Source organism: Xiphophorus maculatus, chromosome 20 (genome assembly GCF_002775205.1).
Source record: "Xiphophorus maculatus strain JP 163 A chromosome 20, X_maculatus-5.0-male, whole genome shotgun sequence".
Classification (NCBI taxonomy): Eukaryota; Metazoa; Chordata; class Actinopteri; order Cyprinodontiformes; family Poeciliidae; genus Xiphophorus; species Xiphophorus maculatus.
In genome coordinates, this window is record NC_036462.1 from 14,020,956 (window position 1) to 14,045,731 (window position 24,776).

The window sequence follows — 24,776 nt, forward strand, 5'->3', positions numbered from 1 at the left end:
CTTAACCCAGTTTATTCTGTTGAATCTTTATAACTGAGCTGAAGTAATATTTGAACCATTTCTTATAAAATAAACAACAGAAACTTCTGTATTTTAATCCAACAATGTGTGTCTATCCTAAGGAAAAAAATAAAAGACCAGTTTTCACATGTTTTCTGACGCTGGTAGTAAATTCTGACAACCTAATACTACATAAATACTGAGAAATCTGGCAGGTTTTGCAGCTAAGTGATAGCAGAGAAACTGGTTGGTTATCGGAGCTGGAGCTTATTGAATATGGAACAACCACAAGAAGACTAAGATAACAACATGAACACAAAAAGCCACACATGCTGAAAAAAGGAAGAAAAAAACCTGATCCTTCCCTCTTTCCCTCATATGCTGATTACATAAATAGTCTCATGTAAAACAAGAGCATAACAATGACTTCCCCAGGCTTGGACACGCATACAAACACATCATAACTTTGGCCTCTTATTTTCTCCCAACAAAGCCTCTGGAGTAACGTCCTTGAGAAAATTTTTTTGCTGGAGTTCCCCGTAGAAGGCATCTGTATTTCTGTATGCTGAGATACTGGACTTGCCTGTAATCTTGCTGTAAGTCACCATCTCTGCATGGATAAGCTTTGAAGGGTACAGGACATAAATACAATGTGAATATGTCAGAAATTCAGGAAGAAATGAAAACTACACTTTCTTCAAGAATAGACTATCAAATTGACAGTCATGCTTTATTTGTTGTTTATGGAGCAAATAAATCATGTTTTCATAAATGGCAATTCCATCCAGGATTCATTTCTACTGGGAGTCAAAGTTCTATCTATATCTCATCTAACATTCTCCAATCAAAACAATACCTGGCTGTGTTACTGGCACTAAAGTTGAAGGAAAAATGAGACGGCTGAAGACTTCTATGCTGGCGGCTCTGAAACTCCAGAGTGGTGCAGAGGCAAACAGGCTGCAGCAAGCTTCCAGTCTGCAGGCTCCAGTGGGCAGGATAAGGCTTCTTTTGTTCAAGACTCCTCCTACTCCTCAGAGAAAATGAGAAAGTATTCCCTGCTGTCTGACCTCACCCCACACAGATGCACAGATGCACACACAAATAGGAACACGCACATGCACGTATGGGCAACAGAATGCAATACATGTGAATAACTTCTGAAGCAGATGCAGTCTCAGTACAGAAAAAGATCCTGTCACTAAAACCGTCAATGCCCAAACAGGGTTTAAAGATTTTAATATACTTTACTTCAAGAAAAGGTGGAACTGTACTGATAAGACCGAGACTGCTGAGACAAATACATCAGAGCTAGATTTTTGATTTCAAAGTTAACTAACTTTGTTTTTCATGTTTATTATTCAGTTACAGTAAAAGTTTGGAAAAGTTAAAATTTTCCTTTATCTCCTCACAGGTTCCTCTTACTAGACATCTTCTTAAATCTGAAGATTTCCCCCCACCTATTTCTGCACACTGCTGGCCAGCTGGCTAAAACAAAACTACTGTCATTGGTCATTGCCAACAACAAAAACAAATGAAGCTGTTAGAAAAATATACATAGTCAAGAAAAACACCAACAGCCATGGCCAGGAAACTGAAGTAGTTCCATCCATCCATGACTCCATAAAGGAAACCACAGCTGGCTAGCTGCTGGCAGCACATCTGCATGCTGGCAATCACAGCAGATAACCTTACTAATTCATCAGCTGGGTATGCTTGTTATAAATCTGCTAGTATTGGGAATGAAATAGCAAAAATTATATCTATTCCTCAAAATAAACCACTGAAAACCACTACTAACTCTAGCAAGGGCTTACTCCTTATTGTTGCTTAATTCTTTAAACAGAAATAAATGGTACAGATGGGATTATTATTACATAAAATTAAATTTTATGTAATTTTAGCAGAATTAGGAATGACTGGCAATTCTGTTTTAATTTTTTTTAAAAACATGGTATACTATCTTGCTTACTATTTTCTTGTGAATACTGAGAGTAATATTTTGCTCAAGGTTATTATACATGGGTCTACTAAATGTAACTAACTGCATAAATAAAACATCTGCTTTAAATACATTTCTGGGGCATGAAACCGGTGTCAACATTGAAAATATGATTGACTTAACATACAGAAGAATACATAGAAAATTTATCAGTATACATAGAAAATTTACAGCATACATAGAAAATTTACAATCGATTTTACACATTCAGCAACATGCAGCTGAGCTGCCCCCTCTGCATATCAGAACTGTGTGCATGCACGTGTGCTTGTGGTATTCATCCTGCAGTGTTTTCTAAGAAAAGTATTTTTACAAACTATTTTTAGTGTGAATTAGTGAACCCATCATTCTCCACTCCAGTGTAAACACTGCCTTCAAGTCAGAGGCTAACTCTGGCGGCTGGTTTCAACAAGTCAGTCAGCAGTTGACTTTACCAGAGAATGTATGTCCTTAGAGAAACTTCAGAGTAAATGACTAAGGCTGAGTGAAAGGAAACAAGGTCTCCAGGGTAAAAATGTATCTCCATAACAATTAAAGCTCTATATTTTCTACCAAGCTGAAGCAAGGCAACTGGAAATTTTAACTTGTTGGAGCTTAACCAATACCCTTAGCAATCAATTCACTTCAAGATCAAATGACAAACTGTGGAATTATGGATGCCATGACAGCACAGCAATCTTGAAAAGCCCTAAAAGTCATTTCTTCAACAGTTTCATCTTTGAAAAACCAAACTCTAAGCTAAGATATGGATACAAGAGAAAGTGACTGTGGCAAAATGAGAGCTGATAGAACAATAAGTCCTTTGGTACTTTGACTCAGACTGCCAGGCCCAAGTTGAACTTGTTCAACTCATGATGCACAAGTAGGCGCAAGTGGTAATAAATATATGAAAATTTAACCGCAGAGTGCATATAAAGTGGATCATAAAGTGACAAACCAGAGAACAATACACAGTGAGGAGGAGAGATAATTCTTAACCGTAAGCGAGATAACAGCACAGATCAAGACGACAACTTGATTTTTATATGAGCCCTTCCAGGAACCAGGTCAAATAACCTCTTCTCTTTAGGTCTCATTTCAAACCAAAGCATCAACTTCTATGTCAAACAAACAAACATAAAAAAACAACATTTACAAAGATTCATTGATTGAAAGGACTTGCAGAACTAAAGTTCTCTGAATAATCTGCTGTTTGAGACTGAAGTGATCATGTGTTGTGCCAAAACAAACATAAAAAGTATTTGGAGGAGGCAGAACAATGCTCTTTACAATCTACTAGAATTTACATAAATACAAGCAATAACTACACCTCTCTTTGTATGCTCTTACTATTTTTGGCTAACTTTGCTTCATTTCTTTGCTCTGTTCTTTACATATCAGCTCAATCCATCATCTAGAAATCAGATTCAAGCTCTTTTTCTCTGCTCTGGTCAGCAATCGGTAGGCCAAATACTGGAAAATGTTCTTTTTATTTTTTCTTTTGGCATGGAAGGTAAAGAAACTAACTCCCTGAGTTTTTAGGTTTATGAACATATCAACCAACAGCATATACTTTTTGGAGTTTAATTTTAAAAAACGCATAAAGAGGAATGATTTTGTAAATCCTTCATTTTCTGACGGCTTCAAAATTATTTACTATAATATAACTTACATTATTTTTGCTTTATGTTTAGACCACGCAGATTATTAGCAATGTCCAATAATCTGTGTGTCTTTACACATTTCAATTGTGTAAATCTTGACTAACTGGTGGAAACAGCTCTTTCTAAAACTTACTGGTCTGTTTGTAATAAATAGTAATGGCTAGTCTCCATGAATGACTCAGTCCTGATGGCCACCTAGTCTGAAGTGGGAATGTGGAAATATGACATGAGTTATCTTTCTGTTATGCACTTGACTGTTTCACAGCCTTCAGATTGAGATCCAGCTTTAAGAGGCATCTTACTCTGCAGAACCATCTAAACCTGGCACAGAATCCTGGAGTCCAAACTGGGACTTCTGAGAAAACGGCCCCGTGCTGCAGCTCACTCAGCCAACAGAAACACTTAGCAAGCACAGGCAAAACTCAATCTGGTAAATATGAGGCAACTCCACTAACAAACTCCAATAACTATGGAGTCTGTGAAAAAGAGGATAGATAAAGACCAATAGTGACATTCAAAATCTTATGAGTGTATCATTTGAGAATATCTTAGTATGTACTCACAGCTGTGCAACAAACAGGCGACTCATCTTAGCTACGTGCTCATTGTCATCCATGTCACTGTCCCCCTGGTCCCCACTGAGCTTCCTCTTGGTGGGGCTGATGGGAGGAGGGCCAGTCCTGTGGCTGGAGATTGAGGAAGAAGAGGATGACGAGGAGGAAGACGAGGATAGCGACAAGGACTGGAATCTGGGGTCCCCTCTTAATGCTGCCTCACCTGCAAAAGGAAGAAAGACAAATATGTACATATGAATTGAAGACAAAACTTCACCACTGGCTGTGACTTTTGCAATTTCAAATAGCACAAAAGTTATACTACCAAACTTATAATCAGCAGTTATTCTAAGTGATATAAATCATGTCCAAATGCTAACTGTTATATTGCTTCTTCAAACAGGTCAACTGCAAATGCAGCTTGTAGACAGACTTTTTCTGTCCAACTTGTTTAAGCTGAAATTTTGGATGTTGACTTCTTCAGTTTGCTGAGCGAGGCATGGACCCCTGGCATCAGCAGCGTATCTGGTCAGCAACGTTGTGGGGGAAATAGCTGTGGAGAGACTTCATATACACGTGTGTGGTGTGAACTATTTCTCTGTCCGCAGCCTTGTCCTGGTACAGAGGGCCTACAGAGTTGTCAGTAAGTGGGAGTTCAAGCAAGAAGGGATAAGGAAAACTACTACTGGCTCAGTCTCAGCAAGGGGACTTTCCACTGCTTCGTTCAGCCTCAAGCATCTCACTGAATTCACCACAAACAAAACAAAGTCTGCACTAATTCTCCCTTTCTGACAGGTTGCTGCTAATACTGAAACTTCTCACCTGCACCGTTCTACTTCAGTTTAAACCATCCTCTATTAAAAAAACAGTACTAAAACGATGCGCTGATCAAATCCTATGCAAAGTTTTTTATTTGTGAATTGTAGAAACACATTTAAACCTAAACTAATAGAGAGTGGCAGCTTTGTAATGGTTAAACGATTTGAAATAAATTGCTATAAATATTTATGCTTATTCTGCACAGCTTTTGGCAAAAAGAGGTCATAAAATCTGATGGAAATTTGGCTCAACTTATCTGAGAATCACTGGATCACTCAAGGCAACAGAGCACATACACTAAAAAGATCAAGGTCATAAAACATCCAATAAAATGTCTTGCACAACTCTATGTATATTTAGTTTTTGCATGCCCTCAGAAGCATAGCACCAGCTCCTCCCCCATCTTTGGCATGTTCCTGCTTGCAATTCTGTGACCATGGCAACAAGGGTGACATCATTGTTTTTTGGCAGGGTAGAGGGATAGCAATAAAGGAGGAAGAGTGTGACACTGCACTGTCCAATCAGCATCCAGCAGATAAACACTCTTATTGTTGAGCACGGTTTCACACAGAGAAAAGTGGCGAGTGTTTCCCAAAAAAGCAAGAAAAACATTTTAGGGAGTTAAAAAGTGCTGCCAACTGAACTCTTATTCTTAAAAAATGTGCTTCTCTTTATTTGGTCGAAAGCAACACAATTCCAATAAATTAAAATAAGCACAAATTTATAAACGTGCCAATTTAACCTATATTTTCCTCATTCAGCTGTCTATCGCAGTTTTAATGACAAACCTCTAACTTTGATGAGTAGACAGTAGTGCATGTCAGATATGTTCACGGTAGAAAAAATATTCCAAATTGAAACATGCAAAATAAATCAACTTGCACTCGGAATATGAATCACTTCAACTTCTATGCCCTTTTTTCAATCCCAGAACTTCAACAGTGAAAATGTTCAGTGTATTTTCTTTGCTGATAACAGCAGGCAGAAGAATATTAAGAAACAGGCAGAGGGACGCGATGACATTAGAACAATGATACAAAGGAGCAAAACAATTTGTGCAATTTCTAGCAATTTAACTTTGAATCAAAGGACAGATGGGAACAAGAAAATAACACCTCCTACCATTACAGAATGAAAAGAATAAAATACTCCCTCATTCATATAAAAATGAGCAGGAGCATACACTTTACATCCGGGATGAAATGCTCTGCGTAATTGCCAGTTTTTCAATGTGGTTTGTTTTTATTAAAATTGCCATATATTTTTCCCATTAAAACAGTAGAAATCAGTAGAATGAAAACAGCACTCTGAAGTTAAACTCCACTCCATTTCCCCCCGGCCTGGTCTCCCAGTTCATTAGGTCTACATGATCAAAGCTTTTTTCTCTTGATAGAACTTCAAACGGCTTGGAATCAGGATGAGATTGGATTACAAACTGAGGGGAACCTCTCTCTCCCTCCGTCTGTCTCCTTCCGCTCTTCACTCTCAGCTTACTGTCATCCCTCCTGGATTCTTAAAGTTTTAGTCTTCTGTTTTTTTATTTTTCTTAAACAGCAAAATAGTTATTTTTGACAAAGTTTCTTTGTAACCCAATCTTTGGGTTGCTTAATTTTCTAACTATTTAGATATTTTACAATTTCCTTAATAAAAAGTGCACATAATGTTCTCGTGTCAGTAAGCTGAACTTTTAAATCCAATATTAAGTGTATTTCAAAGACGTTGACAAAAGTGCTTTGAGGTACAATTTAAGAAACTATTTTGTTTTCAGCTCAACAGTATGATCACTAGTTCTGTATTACATTCCTCTCGTCACTGTTTGGCCAACAAGAGCCAGAAAAACTGAATATAAAAATGAGTGCCTACATTTTTTAGGGTAATCATTCAATTCAAACACTGGCATCCAATCAGGGAGCCATGACTAAAACCTGTTTAGCATAAAAATTTCATTTGTGAAATTAAGTGGAAGCAATAGGTTTATAATTTGGCACAAATATGAAATTAAAGATGTACTAGTCAAGAGATTAAAATCAGCCAATTTACCTTTCTTGTCTCTGGTTGTGACTGGCAGGACAATTACAGAAAAAAAAAACCTTAATAAATGAATCAAAACAAAGAACACTATCTGTTTCTGTCTTCCAACACACCAATCAACAGAATGTGGTGTTTACTTTCATTTTTAAAAAAAACTATGAAAGGGTGATTTGGTATAGCATTCACTGGTACTGTGAACTGGGATAATCATGATAATCTTCATTTCATGTCGGATTCAAAAATCACCATCTACGAAAACTTGCAGTATCATGTTTCAGACTTGGGAGGAAGAGAATCAGAATTGGTAGAAACTGGAATGGCCAGGTCAGATGTCAAAGAAAGCCAGAAACTAGTACTAGCTGGAAATAACGCAAGAAAAGAGAATCACTTGACATCCAACAGTGACAAGATACTTCCAAGTGACTCCTTTGAGTTTTCATGAACTGGCAGTGCATCATATGACAGTGTCACTGCATGTAAACAAACATAAATGGGTTAAATATATCACTTTGTACAAGACTTAACAGATTTGTGCAAAGTAGCCTCTCTTTTTAAAAAAAAAACAAATAAATTCATCCAAACTCAGAACTGAAATTAATCAGCCTCACAAGATTACTTCTCTTCTCTTAAATTAGCAAGTCTTGAGGCCTCGACTCAAAACTTGAGTCTTTTTAAATACCTTGATTAAAAGCTGAAAGTAAAATTTACAGTAATCAGTGGAACATAAACATCAAACTCAGATTAAATATTTGGATAACTGGATGAAGCTCCACAACTTATAGTAAATGCAGTTCCAGAAGGTAATTAAACACAAAACTACTGACTCATTCAAAAAAATAGAAATGCTGCTTTATGGTATGAATGGAAAGATAGTTCAACAAACTTAAAAAAAACAATCATAATAAACGTATAGCAGACTCAAACGTAAGCATTCAAATTCTTCTCAAAGTGATTGGCTCCACATGTTAAATAAACACTGTAATGCTTGAGATTGTAAAGAAGTGTCGACAATGACAACTATGTGATGGCTTTAGAATATATCTAAGGCTATAAAGACAAAGCACCAGTATGAGCATGCATGTGTGTTTGCCAGGAAATGTGTTTGAGTAGGTGTGCTCATGCATACAATAACAAGTCAAGACACCCACAGCATCCCACAGTTCTTCCAAATCTTTCCTTGGCTCAATGTGTTTGAACTTAAAGAAACTGAAAGAAAAGCCCTTTACCACCAAGCTCTTTAGCCAGTTCTTTTATCTTTTTTCTTACCAGCAGGCGCATGACAGAGACAGATTTTAGTTTAGTTCACCAAAATCAACAACAAAAAAAAAACAATTAACTGGATTCAAGTTGAAGTAAATGCTTTATTTTTTAGTAAATGAAGTTTATAAATATTAGGCTCATCTAACAGCAATCATTGACCAGTGCCAGGTTTATCTGCAACATCTTTAAAGCAAGCTTTTGAGAAGCAGTCTAAAATTTCTGTCATGTGTCCAAACCACAAGCCATTATGTCAAAATAGAAGATTTCACTTCCAAGGTGCAGAACAACTCAAGGACAAGACAGGTAAGAACTTGCATGATCAACCCCATAGAAGCCGTCTTATGACTGAAATGATCTACCACGGGGCAATGTGGGCAAATGCCCAGGGCACCCGCGGCAATGGATGATTAAAAATAAAGTATGATGCAAGTTTAGGATAACCAACAATGTGGAATTTAATAAAAGGCTCCTGAGATGTTGTTTAGTTATAAATCAAAATGTCAAAATACGCCATCATGATTGGTGAATGTGTAGTTGGGGTTGGCCTAGCATCTGTAGCGTTTTACTTGCTGAATCTACAGCTTTCCTGGAACAATGCTGAGCCACATTTAATGATTTAAATGTTGTAGATACTGGTCATTATTCTCTTTCACCATGTCGTAATGGTGTGGTTGGACATTTCGGACCACTTTTTTTGTAAAAACTGAAAAGTTAAACTTTGGAATTTATTAGAACTTGCCATAGTGAACTCTAAAGAAGTATGATTGTGATTATGGCAAATAATGTCTACAAGCAGGAGATCACTGAAATTATTCCTTATAAACTTGATCTACTTTTTCCTAAAACTTAAAATAGAGTGCCTCATAAAATATGCTGCTGATGTGTTTACAAATTGAAAAAGTAATACGTACTTTGAGGTATCCCCCAGCTTTGCGTCAAAACTTATTGAATTTGAAAGATCCTAACGTAAACATTTAAACAATACCAAGATTACGTATCTGGGTAAAAAGTAATTTGAAATCAATCATGGATGTTTATTATTGTTATACAGATACTTAAAAACACTATTAGACTATTAATTACCAGAGTTAGAAGTAAGAAATGTGTATGTAAATCATTTTTACTGTAATTACTTTGTGAATTTGGTTTATCATAATAACGTTCACCTGGAATAAAAAAGTGGTTATTTTGGCCATTGGTAATCATAAATAATATGGTATTTTCCAGTAGGAAGGGTTTGACATGTTTTGTGCCTTCTGGTAAAACTGAGTTTCAGTAGTTAGTTTAAGGGTAAGCGAGTTTTATTGCCCAGGGCCACAAAAGATGTTAATCCAGCTCTGGATATGAGGAGAATTAAACTGTGGAAGGTTCCTGCTTTTCACCTACATGACAAACATACCTCTAACCTTTATCCCAGAGAAAATAGAAAGATAGGAAAATATTCCTATAAAAAAATATGACTACAGGAACAGAAAAACAAACACCAGATTCTGATTTATCTAAAACTGTTAAATTACACTACAACGGAAACTACTGTAAAACAATAATAAATCACCATACGCAATAAACAACGTTATTCCACCCAATCTGAATTTCATTAACCAATCTCAATTAAAATAATAAGGTAAAATCTATAAATCAGACAGCACGTGAAAAAAAAAAAACTTTTGCTCTCAAAGAACGCATAAAACATCGTACTTATCCGTTAGCTACCGTTGCTAAAATACACTTAAAGAAGAACCCCCGTTTCTCCCAGGGTTTTAAACATTTACAAAACATATTATTGTTTCATAAGTAATAGCTCACCAGCAAAGAACCGATCGGAAAACTTCGACCAACTCCGTCGCTAACGCAACCTCACGCTTTAACAGCATCAGCAGCTAGTATGAAGTTTTTAAAAACAGCTATTAAAAATGGCCACAAACAGCCGTGTTTACCTTCGTAGCAGAGGATACCGATGTTGTTGTTCATTTTGTCCAGGTACTGGTAGTTCAACAGGTCCATCTTCGTTAGATGCATTTATCGAGCTTTCATTTAAAACAACAACAACAACAAAAAGACCAGCTTTTTCTCCTTCTTTCAAGCGACGGTCAGAAAGCTAAAGGCCCAGCCTCCAACTTTACTTCTCTTAAAAAACCGTTAACAAAACAACAACAACAAAAAAGTGGCCTCGCTGTTGTTTAAATGGGTTCGCGGTATTTTTGTTTTTGTTCCCCCTCTTAAATATGAGCTGACGTATTGCGACAATAAAGAACGTAGAAAAATAAGCGAAAAAGTAGCGTCAGTTGTCCTCACAGCCAGCTGTAAGTCGACTGCACTGACACGCAGGCTATGCTTGGTATGACTCCTATGCTGTAGCAGTGGTTTCCAGTGCTGCTGAGAGAAGCGCACTGGGCATGCTCGCAAAATCCCTGGAGCGCCTCAAATATCAGAGATGTTTAATGCGGAAGATCAGCCCCTTAAAAAAAGAAAAAAGACTTACTCTCAGGGCAAGGCAGGGAGACAGAACTTCAGAGGGTTACAGCCGCAAAACATTAGAGCCATAGTGAAAATAATTTCCTAAAAGCTAGCTGCATGTTCTACCAGTGAATATTAAGCATGCCAAAGATAACTGAAGTACAACTTACGCACAAACAACACTTCCAGAGAAAGGTTATAACAGAGTAATAAAAGGTGATATCTCACTACTGGTTATTATGCGAGGTCACTTTTGCGACAACATGAAATAAGGAAGATGGAAGTTGTGAAAGGTATAAGTGATAAACTGCCCTGCAACTGCAAAAAGATATGATATATCTTGTTTTACAAATGTTTAACTCTTTCAGCTACAGTTTTTAAATTGTAACATATAAATCAATAGATGGAGATTCTACACCTATGTATTGCATTCAATGCTTTTTGAGGGACTTTATATTTTGTCCTTTGCTTCTTTTTGCTTTGCTTTTTTTGGTGAAAAAAGCAAAGCAAAAAGAAAAAAAGACATTTCAGTCTTAGAAATGCATTGTATGCGTTTCATAGACTCTATAACATGCTTGTAAACGGAAAATTCGGTTTAAATGTACGGAATAATACGTTGTTTTATTGATTTTAAAAGATCCCGGAACTAATAGCAGGCCACTGGGCTTCGTTTTTACTTTTAGACTGACCCTCTTCTGCCCCCTGGTGTCTGAAAAGAATTTTCAAGAAGAGGGGGGGAAAAGAGAAAAATGCTTTTTAAGAAAAGTTTTAGTGTAAGTTCTTTGAATCATTACAGAATGTGTAAAAGGTGGAGGACAACATTTGCATATTTAACTGGAGAATCACTGAGTTGGGGTAAACTCAAATGCATGTTGAGTTTACACACAAACATGCATTTGTCATGACATTTATACACAGACTGGGGGGAAAACAGATGATGTTGAGTTAATAAATAAGTAAAATTGTACCTCCTAAAAAGTTTTTAAAAAACCTACCCCCTTCCTACTTACTCGTACACATGAACACAAAGGCATCTCCCCTCCTCCCTCGTGGCATGACCCTCTCTAATGGTTGCTCAAAGCTCAGGTCCTTGTCTAATTGGGTGTCCTTTGTTTCCAGTTTCACACACAAAAAGAGCCGACTTCAGGCTGAGTCTATTTAACTCTAGTATTTCTTCTACAGCTGGCGTCCTGTGGGTTAGTAGGGCACCTGCAAAGCACGAGGACTGCAGCTGAACTCTGTAGTCAGCTAGTAAACTTGGATTTGATTGTGCAGCAGTAAAAAAAAGAGAGAGAGAGAAAAAAAGGAGGTTTTGGGAAGTCCGTCGATAAAAGAATAAAAATAAAAGCTAAGTCGCATGTTTTCTGTAAACTTTGGGCTGTTTTTCAATGAGGAAGCAAATACCAAGCATACACACTCCTAAGTCTGTCCTAATGCCCTTATATTAATTAATTAATAACTGTATTTAAAACATTTTATTCAAGGATTGTTTGTATAAAATAAGGTATAAAATCTTAGCCCTTCCAGGTATCCAGCAACTCCCAAGGCTTCATCAAAACAAAAATGTCAGATTTATGAATGAAGCAGAAGAGCTAGTGCTTCACTATTAAATTCTTCTTGTAAGCTTAACGTTAAAACAATTTCTGAAGAGGTTTCTGTAGTATTTTAATGTCAACCCATTAGAGAATTACAAAGCAAAATTAAGCTGTGTCCATGAGTCTATCAGGTATCATGTCAAGGAAGTCTGGGATCTGTCTCATAATCAGCTCAGGATCAGGGTCAGGTCTGACTTGAATAAAAAATGAAAAGCTAAAATATTTACACATTTTGCTTAAGAAAGATAATTGAGAAAGGACAGAAGCACTGCTTTAGTCAACATTAATCACAAATAATAAACAACCACTAAATTTAGAATAGCGTTTTTAGTATATATATCTTGTGCAGATATAAAACTGAAAACCTGTTTTGAGGAATCTTTGACATGCAGTGGAAAACTTAAAACTACTTTATGCCATTTGTCTAAAAAACCCCAGAGCTGAGATATGACCCAGACTCTTTTTTCCATTTCAGAAAGATTATATTTCTCACAAAGTAAGTGCATAATTTACAAGTTGATATTGTGACAAAAAAACATTGACAGACTTAAAAACAGAGATGCAAACCCAAAGTCATGTAACTTGCACTCTAGTCACAAGTTAATCTTTTTAAGATTTGTGATTCTCAATTTAACTTAGATCAGCATTATCAATTTCTACCCAGTTTATATGAACTAACCAAAACCTCTGGATCTACCATCCAACATCCAATCAAGAGAAACATTAGAAAGAAATGATGAGGAACAAAATGAGATCAACTGCAAAACGCCCAACATGTGGATCCATAAACCGTGGAAAGAAAGGCCATAATGTCCAGCTTCCTTCAGCATTTGATTTTCCAACCAAAAAAAGTTACATTTCAAATTATCTTTAATATACATAAAAGTGTTATCCTATGAAACAACTCAGGAAGAGGAGATGTCAAACTAGCAAAGATCAAAGGTCACACACTTGATTACCAGACAACTGTGTTGCGATATGGCCACACCAGCCTTGTTTACATGGTGACATAATGAATCGAAGTCAAAAATCTGTCCTCTCAGCTCTTTGCGTTCAGACTGTTAACCATGTCTCTCCCACAAATAATGTGGCTGTGAAAAGTTTAATATGACGTCCATTTGCTGTAAACAAAGAACAGTAGAAGTTCTTATTTAGCAGTTTTATTTCACAGATTCTAACTGGATTATTGCTGTTATTTATCTAAATCTTTTGCTTAAATTGGATATTGGAATTTAAAGAAACCCCATCTCAGTTTTGTGGGGGTGTTTGTTTGAAACGTCCCTGAGCACACACACAGAGAAGGAAGTATCATGTTGCTACACTGAAACAATGACAACAGGTGACTGGTGGAGAGTCACTCACTTCCCATCTTTGTTTTCTCCATGTGTGTTTGTCGTTAGCAAGTAAAGCTTTGTTTATTATTCAGCTTGTGACAGGAGTCTTTAACAGTGTCGTCACCAGACCTGTACAAGACAAGCAGAGAAGCCTCTCAAAGACTCAGCCAAAAGCTTTTTAAACACCAAGAAAAAATTGTTCCATTCTGTGTGCTGTAATTAAACTTAAAAGTATGTGCTTCTTAGCATGCAGAATTGAGATGTTTTTTTTTTTTTAAAAAGAGTAGAATTTACATTTTATAGTGTAAAAATGTCTCATATTCAGCCAGATTTATTGCTGATATGACGACAGATTTATTGGATACCACATGTTTTAAGAATAACTAAAAGGTGATTTGAACAAAGGAGAAATGGACTCGGTTTAATATATTACAGCTAATCACTGATAGAACTATTTGAATGGTTATCTTGATCAATCAAAACATTTATAAAATCACATCTCTGGTTGAACTGATACATCAAAAGAGAAAAATATACACAAAAGGCAGTTGTCATTGTTGAAATAATTACTTGTAATCATTTACTTACAAATCTAATATTCATGACAGTTTCATCTATTGGGACTTTGCCCTTTGTTAGATCAGATAGTACTGAAACAATATCAGAGCTTTTTAAAGTGATTATACCATAAGATTATTCTTTTACATATCAAGCAGGATTTAAACATCCATATGGATCAGACTTACATTTTTCTTCCATCGTCTGAGTTGTGTTTCTTCTGTTTATTTATAATGGACATTTTGTTGTGGCCCTGTCTGTATTTGTTTTTTAGATAAGCAATTATTGACTAAACTAACAAGGTATCTCTTTTTCCTTTTATAGACATATTGTATAACTGGCTACAATGCTTGTGTTCACACAGCTTAGACATTTTCACATTTTCTCACTTCCCAACCACTAACTATGATGTATTTTATCGTGATCTTATGTGATAGATGAACACAAAGTAGTGCAAAATTGTGAAGTTGAAGAAAAAGTACATGGCTTTCAAATTTTTTGTACAAATAAAATTCTGGCAAGCAATTATATTCAGATCCATTTATTCTGTTAAATTCAGCTAAATGCAGTTTATTTTTTATAGCACAAATTCACAACATGTCATCTGAAAATATGGATTCTAGTTAAACAATCCAGTCAATTCACTTTGATATTGAAATTAGTTAAATGTTCTCTATTTATGCAATTAAATTCAAGAGAATCCTGGATTTGTCAATAATGTTAACTTTGTGATAGAAGTTGTAAAAATTACTAGTGACTGATAGTGACAGATTTATACACTACAAATAAAAGAAATACATTTTCTCTTTTCAACATCGGCAATGGCTTTAAACACTCCACCTTTGTGACCAAGATCTTGAGGTAGGTCTATTTAGTAGCTAATTTAAGGATGGCCAGGCAGCTCAAACACATCTTGCCAAAGAGATCCTATTTCTGGTCATGGAAAATGACTGTTGCTCCCATCAGATGCCCTGACCTATAACAACATTCTTGTCATGCTAACAATTAGCTGGTAGCAAGCTGACTCCAGGTGGCTCATTATTTATTCAAGTCAGTGAGTCTTGAAGGGGAGTAGAAGCATTGTGTCATCAGAACTCTATTCTGTGCGACTCCACACAGGACACAACCTTACCAGAGAGTTCACCCGGTGAGAAGTATGACATGCATCACAGTTACGTACTTTTGAGCCAACCAACATACTTTTAGCATGAATATTCACATTTTCTAAAGGAAGAAATTGCTTTATTTTGAGTTTTCTGGAAACTCTTCTGTTTGCTTTAAAAGAACATCTCATTATAGTGAAAAACATAACTTGGATATTGTAGACAACAGGCATAACCTATCTGAACCACAAAGGTTAACCATGATGGATGTTGCAATGGCATTTCATTTCATCCTCCTCAACTATGTTGAGTGCTATCAAAAGTAAAGGAATGTAAAGTATGTGTGGTATGATGGAAATTTAGAAAATGAATCATTTCACTTGAACAGCAGAAAGGCACCAGGAGCCAAAGGTTTAACCTTTATGGCACATTCTTTAAAAATATGTGAAGAAAAAGATTCAACTCCAACTTCTTCTCAGAAGGTTTTTTTATATCATTTTGTCTAGTGCACTGTGTATTGAGAGAATTATAGTTATATAGTTAGGGTCATATATATATAAATATAAATTTAAATATAATCAGCTAACCATTGATTCTTGAAATATGAAGCAGTACTATTACAGATTTGGCTATGTTATTAATATCACTGCTATTGTGATATTTATAAATCACAATAGCTGTGATGTAGAAATATTTGACCATTTTTCTATTCTGAAAATATTTCAAGTTGTATAATGCAAAAATATGCTAAACGTTTCAAAACTCTTTAGGTTGTTTTGTTTTGAAAGGCCTGATATTCATGATCCAGAGCAGCGAAGAGATGAAAAAGCATAAAAATTGACAAACGAAAAACAGATTAAATAGCTTTAAAATCACTATTTTAGAAAGGAGACTGTGAGAAGTTGGACCAAATCTAAAAATAACTAGAGAAAACAAGGGCTGATTGTCCTTAATCTTTTGACTTGTAACTGCCATAGTGTAACTTTTGACCTATGACCATGCTGACCTCTAGCGCCTGGAGCCTTAATGAACACCTGTCAACCTGTCTGACAAATTGTTGACCGTAATATAATGGTTCTGTGCCTGTCTGTGTACATGAGAATACGTGTATGTGCACAGAACAGATGAGTCAGATCTGTGCTTGTGGAGGCACAGAGGGAGAAATGTAGCCTGGGGGATGATGACAACAACAAATACATACGGTAAGGCAGCAAGTATTGAAGATGCTGGAGGAAGTCTTTCATGATTAGTTAGAGGGTTACTTAATTCTGTGGAAAGGCCTGGTATAATGTTGTGTGTGTCCATCAATACAAGTTCATCTGTGCCCAGTATGTCACACCAGTCTGAGGTTTAAATACGAGAGCTAAAAAAAAGTGTATGATAAAATTATTAAAACTAAGGTAAGAAAGAACAGTTTATTGCGTAAACGGATAATGAAAAGACAAAATAGTTAGCTACATTTAATTTTGTATTGATAGAACTTCCCTGACTCCTTCCTTTAAAATAGCAGTTCGACCATGAATGTCACTACCTGTCTCGCATTTCCAAACAAAATTCAGATTGTGTGATGGTAGAAGGCACTTGGTCCCAAATAATACAAGACATTTCACAGCTTACAATATATTAATTTAATCTGAATTCAGCACCTGAATTCAATCTTGCAGAAAACTCTGACCCTCAAAGAAAAGCTGATAATTTTGTACAAGATTATCTTTGAAGAGACAAAGGGGATTGATAAAAAAAGGCAATATAATACTAGTACCGCTGCAGATAATAAAGCTTGCAGCCTTTTTAGATTTTTATTGTAGGCACACACATAAAAGATGTGCAAGCTGCACTGTGTGCCAGTACGCTCCATACTGTACCCAGCTAATTACTTTATAACTCTTCCCTTTCCCCCCACTGGTTCTTAACATAAATTAGAGGTCAAGATGTAATTCAAAAACCTGGATACACGCACAGCAACTGGTTTGATTTGCATGGCTTGTATGGTTTCATAAGTTCATAAGAGGGAGAAGATGCCTATTTTAAATCATAGGTTAAAAAAAAGAGTTTACATTTCATTTACTTGAAGGAACTGCTGAGAATACTACCATGACTAAACACTCAGGACAGGTAGCAGAGCCATTAGCCTAGCACAGCTTATAGCATTCTTGCAGTACACACAACACCACCACTGATTTCGCCTATTAATGTTCATCCTCTGGAAAACAGAGTGAATTATTTAAGGGTCTAGCATATATCCTTCTATATAGAGATTTTATTTTTGTTTTTGACCATCACTGTTGCTAGAGGTACACAATACATTGCAAATTTATTGTTTCTCAAATATTGCTGTAAATAAGATGCATTTTGGAAAAAACTCCTTTAAGTGCACTAACCGTCAACTACAATACATTTGTTCTGCTCATACTATATTTGATGACAGTTGTTTAATGCAGCATAAAAAAAAGTAAAGAGGTGGTCAAGATTGCTTTCAATGATTTACTATTCTTTCCCCTTTTGTTTTGACAAGTGAGGTTATTCATTCATTCAACAATGCACCACACAAATCTTACAATTTAAGCTAATCTAAAGTCAAAGTCCCCTACAAAGCCAAAACCACAAACTTGTCTTCACAGATAGACAAATGTATCTCGGCATCTGCAGCACAGAGATTTACATCGACTTGTAAGAGTTTTATTACAAGGGCTGCATTGAACCTGTGCAGATTAGAAGGAAAAGTTACACCTTGCTGAAGAAGCTAAGTAAATGTTTTTTACTTGCTGAAGTTACACCTTGCTTCAGCAAGTTACACCTTGCTGAAGAAGCTGAGTAAATCAAAATCTTTCATCCCACCTCATGCCAAGCAATCATAACAGTTCTCACACACACAATCTTTCTCACTTCTTGGTAGGTTCTGAAAAAGCACCCCAGTGCAAAATCTCAAATTTCACTTCATTAAATGTGAATACCCATAAATTAATACCAACTGGCCCTGACTGGTCTTTGCAGCTATGTTTTTTTTTTAAGTTTCTTCTTTAGAAATACTTTCTTAATCAAAATTGAATGTGAACACGAGACAGAGATAACTAAAATGCACTGAATGGTTCCAGAAAAAAATGTTCCAAGGCATTTTCTCGACACGTCACAGTGTTACCTCATGAAACAGACCATGGATCTCTTTTAGGAGACATGTTTTTGTTGGAGCATACCCACACAAAAAGTTAGGAAAAGCCTGTCAGTGTTTGAACAAACCATGGAAACTGTAACAATGAGGAGGGGGTGTTCGGTAAGGGTGTGTGTCTGTGACTGTGAGTCTATTCCATAAACAAACAAGAAGGATTTCAGCATTGCAAACTGGTGCAGAGGGCGCAGCAGACATCTCAGCCAACCACCTTCTCTTGGCACTAGTTCCTTTGTTCTGACTCACATAAAAAAAAGGTCCATTTATTCCACATAAGCTAAAACCACCGTATCTGGAAAGAACTGTCTGACAATAAGGAACCAGAAATATTCTTTTTGATTGAGAAAAGTCAAGCACACAACAATGAAATTAATATAAGTATATAAAAAGAAAACACTATACTGCAAACTTTTAAGCATCATCCATGGATACGGAGTACAAAGCCAGACCATCTTCAAATACAGGTTTGCTTCCAGGAAGGGTGGAGCACATGCAGCAAGATCTTCCAAGCAGTCACCAAAATTGTTATGGAGGGTCCACAACACATATTAAGCATTTCCCACATCCACCATTAAATATAAGGCATAGTTTACTTCCTGTTTTGCTTTTTTAGTAAGAGTGCAATTACTGTACATCCATGGTCAGGATGGCCAGACTTAGGACCTGTGATTAGTGTTTCTTCCAGACGGTTTGAAAGGTAGCTAACTGTGACTGAGAATGTGCCTCTATAATTACAGCCCAAATTTTTTATTTGATTTTTTTCCTATGCTGTGACAAATGACTTTTTTGCATCGACAACCAAATGAAAAAAGGAACTTAATTAGAAGCATGCAATCTTTACAATCAGTTTAAACATTCAAACTTAAGTCTAAAAAGGTTTTTGTAATTTTCCACAGGGATATAGCATATTAAGTAACCTTGTTAATGGACTATTGCTGCAACATTGACATAGCATGTTTGTACATTTTCTGAAAGTGGTGAATATTATCTTGCATCTATGACGAATATTACAAGTAATATTCGGACGTGCAAAAATTCTGTGGCAGCCATTGTATGTCACAGAATGCAGTAGGAAGAAAGATAAAGATAAAGAGTCATTTGTATTCATATGCCACAGAAATGCAACATACATATGCAAAAGTTTGCATAATTAACACTCAAAGAAAATTTCTGAATTCAATCTAAAAAGCTTTGTATTATGGCTATACAGTTATCTAAAATATGATAAAGCCAGGATTACAGTCCATCTGGAGTTATCAAGAATATACAAAACAAAAAACTACTGTCAGGAAAGAAAATACACCTTTTGATGTGGCTCAGTCAAAACCACACAGAGATGCTGGACAATGACCACAAGATAAATAATTTTTAAGTTCTCTTCCCCAGAGCAGCCAGACTAATCCTTCTCCGATCAGCAGGTTCTCCTGCTTCATGTCTATTAGAGCAGACTAAATAACTTTGCTGCTTAAGACACATGCTTCAGTACACAGTGTGCAGTATCAGGGTGCATTTGGCCAAAAAACAATTTATCTTAAGACTGTAAAAAACTTCCAGAACATATTTCCTTCAGGGGTGATGTATGTATCAATACAGAGGATGACACTGAATTTTAACTAAAAACATGTATGAAAAACATTCTAAAAGAAGACTGGCTTTATGTTAAAAAAAAAATAAAAATACAAAATAGTGACAGATTTGTTTTGCTTTTTATAAGATCTTATATTCAAAAAAGATCTTGGTCTTAACCAACAGATATTTCTGTAAGCCATTAGTAAATTTCCCTTTGTACAGACAAGTTGTAGAACAATGCAATATTCATGTTTGATTACATTTTTCACAGGAAGCATTTGTGAAAGCAACTAAAAGAGAACTTGTATTTTTAAAAAAAAAAAAAAAAAAAAGCTCTTCATTTGGAGTTTTGCATGATATCCTGGCCTTGAAATGTTTGGCTCAGTCCCAGTGAGCTAAAGGTAAGTCTGAGCCTCTCCCTGTTCTGCAGCAACTCATTACCAGGACTGGACATGAATGCATTCAGGTTGTTGACTTTAAAAAGAAAAAAAAGACTGCTGGGCTAGTTTACTTAGACTAACTCATGGGCAAGCTTGGCACATCTTATTTTCTCTAGTTTTTACAACATTGTGGAGACAAATTAAGTTCATTGTCTTCAAACAAACAGGCCATAAAGAGCCCATGACTAAAAGTGACATCAGCGCTGAGGGGAAAAACCAAAGCACTGCAGGGGAGCAGGCTGAAGGACTCCCAGGACAACTTAATCACAACTGCAAAGCAGTTGATTTTCAGCTCACTTTGCTGAGTTAAAGACAGACAATTTAAAGCCAAATCTCTCTGAAAGTACTTACTTATTATTATTTAACTTTTTTAACCACAAAATATTACACTATCCATCTGTCCATTGTCTTCCACTTATCTGGGGTAGGAACATTGATCGATCAGTAAATCGAGAGCTCTGTCTTTTGACTCTGCTCTCGCTTCACAACGACAGACTGGTACAGGGCATGAATCACTGCAGAAATTTACCAGATGCTCAGGCCTCAACTGGCCAAATTCCTGCAGTTTGTAAACGGGTCCCTGGTACTACAAACATGAAACTGAAAACAGTTACCTCATCAAAACACACAATAAACTAGTTATTTAATTAAATTATGTTTAAGCAGAAGCACATCCAAAAGTTGCAGGACAACATCTGCCCTGAAGGACAGGAGGCCTGCATTAAAAAAAACTTCTAAATTATTGTAATTATATTATGCAGGAATTCAGTGGTCTTAAGACTGTATCTTCACGATACTGGTGTATATTTAGCTGTTTGGAGTCTTTCATCTTTTTCTGTGAAAGGGACACAACAGCAAATTTGGTTACCAGGTAAAACATTTTTTGTTTTGTTTTTGGGAGTCAACATTTAAGAAAAATGTAGAAAACATATATAATAAGTTTTATAAAACAATAACTGAAAATATCCACCTGTTATAAGCAGAGGAGTTATGTAACATCACCAGCAACTACAGAAAACCGCATCTCAGACCATTAAAATACTGAACTATATCCTCTACTGGAGCACATCATATATCAGTGGCATCCACTAATTCAGGTCTGAGACCTCCCAACTGTACAGCAGCCTGCTGAAAACCACTGATCACGCTCTTTAAACTGAGACATTCTTTTTTCCTTCTCAAATGCCTCTAAGCACAAATTAGATATGGATGCAGGTAGTTTGGAGCCTGGATGAACAAGGAAGGATGTCAGACACAGACACCCCGCCTTGATTCCACTGAAAGCAAACATCACAGCTAATGGCAGTTGAAGGCGGTTGGTCTTATTTGCCTGTGGACTTAAAACTGCAAGCTGGAGAGGCACAAAGCCGCCTATTGTCTCAGAGCTGAAAACAAGGCAGAGGGTTGCGTCTGAGCCCACTGTTGGACTTTGTCCATATGTAATGCGGCTCTAATTATATAAATCACTTTCCAACAGCGTAACAGGAAAGGAAGGGAGTAAAACAGAGGTGGTGGAGCTCTACCTCTGTGGGCATGAAAAAGCAGGAGGGGCTTAGTTTGATTGTACTCACTCTCTTCGTCATTTGCATGAACAAATGATGCTGCTCTTGACAGAACATCCAGTGGGGTCTCCATGCTTGGATGCCTGAAAGACAGGAGAGGGCAAAATGTCAAAACTGCTGTGCGCAGAGTTGGATCTACACAAAAGACAGTGAATTTGAGAGGAAGTCGAGTCACTAGGTGGCAAAACTCTTCCAGGGGTCTCTGCATGTAAAGAAAACACTTTTACACCTTAAGTGTTTTAACTTGTTGACAACAGCTATTGCATACAAAACAATATATACAACCATTCATCATAAAATAACCCAATTTTGTTTAGAGTACATATTGTTAGAAGGCATCTCAGACTTTGTCTTCTTGGCTAAATCTAATGGATAATGTTATTTTTTAAACCAATAACCTACAGTAAGTGCACGATAAAAAGGCCCAAAACAGTATGTACGTAATTGATTGATTGACATCAATTTATGTCATATAACAATAAAAAATCATGTTTGACAAGTTATGATTAGTCTATTATCAGCCCAGTAAATATTTAGCTTTTCACTCCTTAACTTATGTTTGAAAGCATGCTCTATTATACCGCTCTATAACTTTATTACTGGCCGGTATATGTGTTTACACTACAGTATCCTATCAGATATCACATGTAATGAGATTTGCAGACAATGTTGAAATAAAGATTGTGATACACTATATTTTGTAGCTCCAGTAATTGTTTTCTCTTTTTTAATAAAACCATGTCATGTCAGCTTAAATGAACGGCAAATATGATGCACTGGTGTGTTTGTAACAGGCCAACTATCTTCATTTTATAGAAATTCAGACTTCTGAGTTTGCTACTTTAATGACAACTCTTGTTGGCTTACGAAACATCTTAAACAAATCCTGCTTTACATGAGATGATCCATTTGCTGTTTGTGTATTTTTGTTCTCTTTGCAGGCAAAGAAATGCAAGCGTGATATCCATAAAACCACTGAAATCCTAAGCACACAGAAAAGGAATAAACATGTCATCAAAACAAGCAACACATAAAGTGCACACTTGGCAAAACAGATCTACAACAATGAAAGGCTTCCTAACTCAATGTGTCAGCACATTAATTTAGTAATAATGCAGCATATAACTCAGACCATGACTGACTACTGCAGAAATGTTACAATCTTGCAAATAATTTATTGCTTTTAGTTTCCTAAATTACTGTTAGAGTATTAGGGGATTTTTTTTTTTTTTTTTTTTTGCAATGTCCAACTAACTGTGCTATGAAAGATATTAAAGAATAAAAAAATAATGGGGGAAATATCCAGCGTGCTTCTCTTCCTTTTTCTGACATTCCTCAGATACCATCATTCCCTCAATTCTGCAAGAAATAGGGGACTCAGGCAACATTATGACAGCAATGTCCTTGCTTTTACAGTAATGCGCTTTAAGAAATATCCCCACGCTTTAATTGTTTGAACTGTGCTACAGTGAAATCCAATATCGGCTTACAGGTGGTTCGGTGTATTTATACAAGCCTGACTCAGTGCGCCCTTTATCCAGGAAGGAATACTACTGCAATGATCCTGCAAAATGAAACAAGCAGCAACCAGGAAATGCACTTGATTTGTGATAAGGGACTTCACTCTCTCTACTTTCCAACACACTGAAGTAGCTACAACAGATATCCAAAGAATGTGGCTAAATTAAAGCTACTGACATGGGAAAGTTTGGGAATCCGCCAGAGCAGCGTCAACTCCTGAATGAAATCTCAAACGACCTTTTTCGTGAAGTGTTCCCGTCCCACTATCGCACATGTCTTCGCAAAGAGTCGACTCCCACGCCGAATATTCTCAGAAACCGGACTGAATTTGTGCCCTAAATGCCTCGTGTGAATGGCACTCTCAACCCTGCGAACCCGAAACAATCAGTCAGACCCAACTTCTTATTTACCAAACACCTACCTCCTTCAAGCGCCACTTTGGTGCCTTCCAGTAGGATAATATCCGGGTGAGAAATAAAATAAAATAGATATTTATTATAAAATATTATTCCCAGAGAGAGAGAAAACAAAAAAGCGGCGGTGAAAAAAGCACAGACAATAGTAGCAGAGCTGTCGGGACAAACTTGGTTGTAAACGAAGAGGAGGAGGAGGCGGAGGAGGAGGAGGAAGGGAGAGAAGCAGGGAGGGAGGGAGCAGGAATGCCTGGAATGATGGAATTCAGTTCCTAGCAGGTGGTGAAAGTGAAGTGCGCTGATTGGTAGAGCTCTGAGGCAGTGATATCAGCATACATTATGATGGTGGGGCATTGCATCACACAGCTGTCCTGTGCGCATTACTATGACCCGGGGAGGGCTTCACGTTATCTCCTTCAACAGCAGAGAAAGAGGCTCAGAACCAGGCAGGAAGTATGCTGACATTTACTGTCGCAAGGCGTAAATCTGCTGCTGAAACATTTATTTTCTACATCTATAGAAAGTAGTTTTCCCAAGATGGGACATTTAAAAAATATATTATTCTGGACTTTAAAAAGGGCTTTATTTGAGTATTAGCACTACTACCCCTTTCAATTTCACCACACTGATGTTTATGTAGACATAAACATCAACATGTTAATGTCTACATAAACATGCATATTTGCAAACCTTTACCCTCAAAAATGAAAACCAGAACAAAGAAGCCCATAATAACTGGTAGGAACGAGGAG

At 36.6% G+C, this 24,776-nt stretch overlaps 1 protein-coding gene across 2 annotated transcripts in view; it reads right to left on the reverse strand.

The window, feature by feature from the left end:
- The window catches only part of vgll4 (vestigial like family member 4), a 35,274-nt gene extending 11,061 nt beyond the window's left edge, over nucleotides 1–24,213 (reverse strand). Inside the window, exons 1-3 of one of the 2 annotated variants that reach the window (XM_023324893.1) lie at nucleotides 24,033–24,213; nucleotides 22,100–22,173; nucleotides 4,206–4,419 (exon numbers count right to left, since the gene is read on the reverse strand). In XM_023324893.1, the coding sequence (XP_023180661.1) occupies nucleotides 4,206–4,419; nucleotides 22,100–22,163 (278 nt within the window). In that variant the 5' untranslated portion in view covers nucleotides 22,164–22,173; nucleotides 24,033–24,213. Of the gene's footprint in view, nucleotides 1–4,205; nucleotides 4,420–10,243; nucleotides 10,699–22,099; nucleotides 22,174–24,032 lie in introns of those variants that run through there. The other variant, XM_005796960.3, reaches the window with a different exon arrangement.
- Nucleotides 24,214–24,776: the final 563 nt, after the last annotated feature.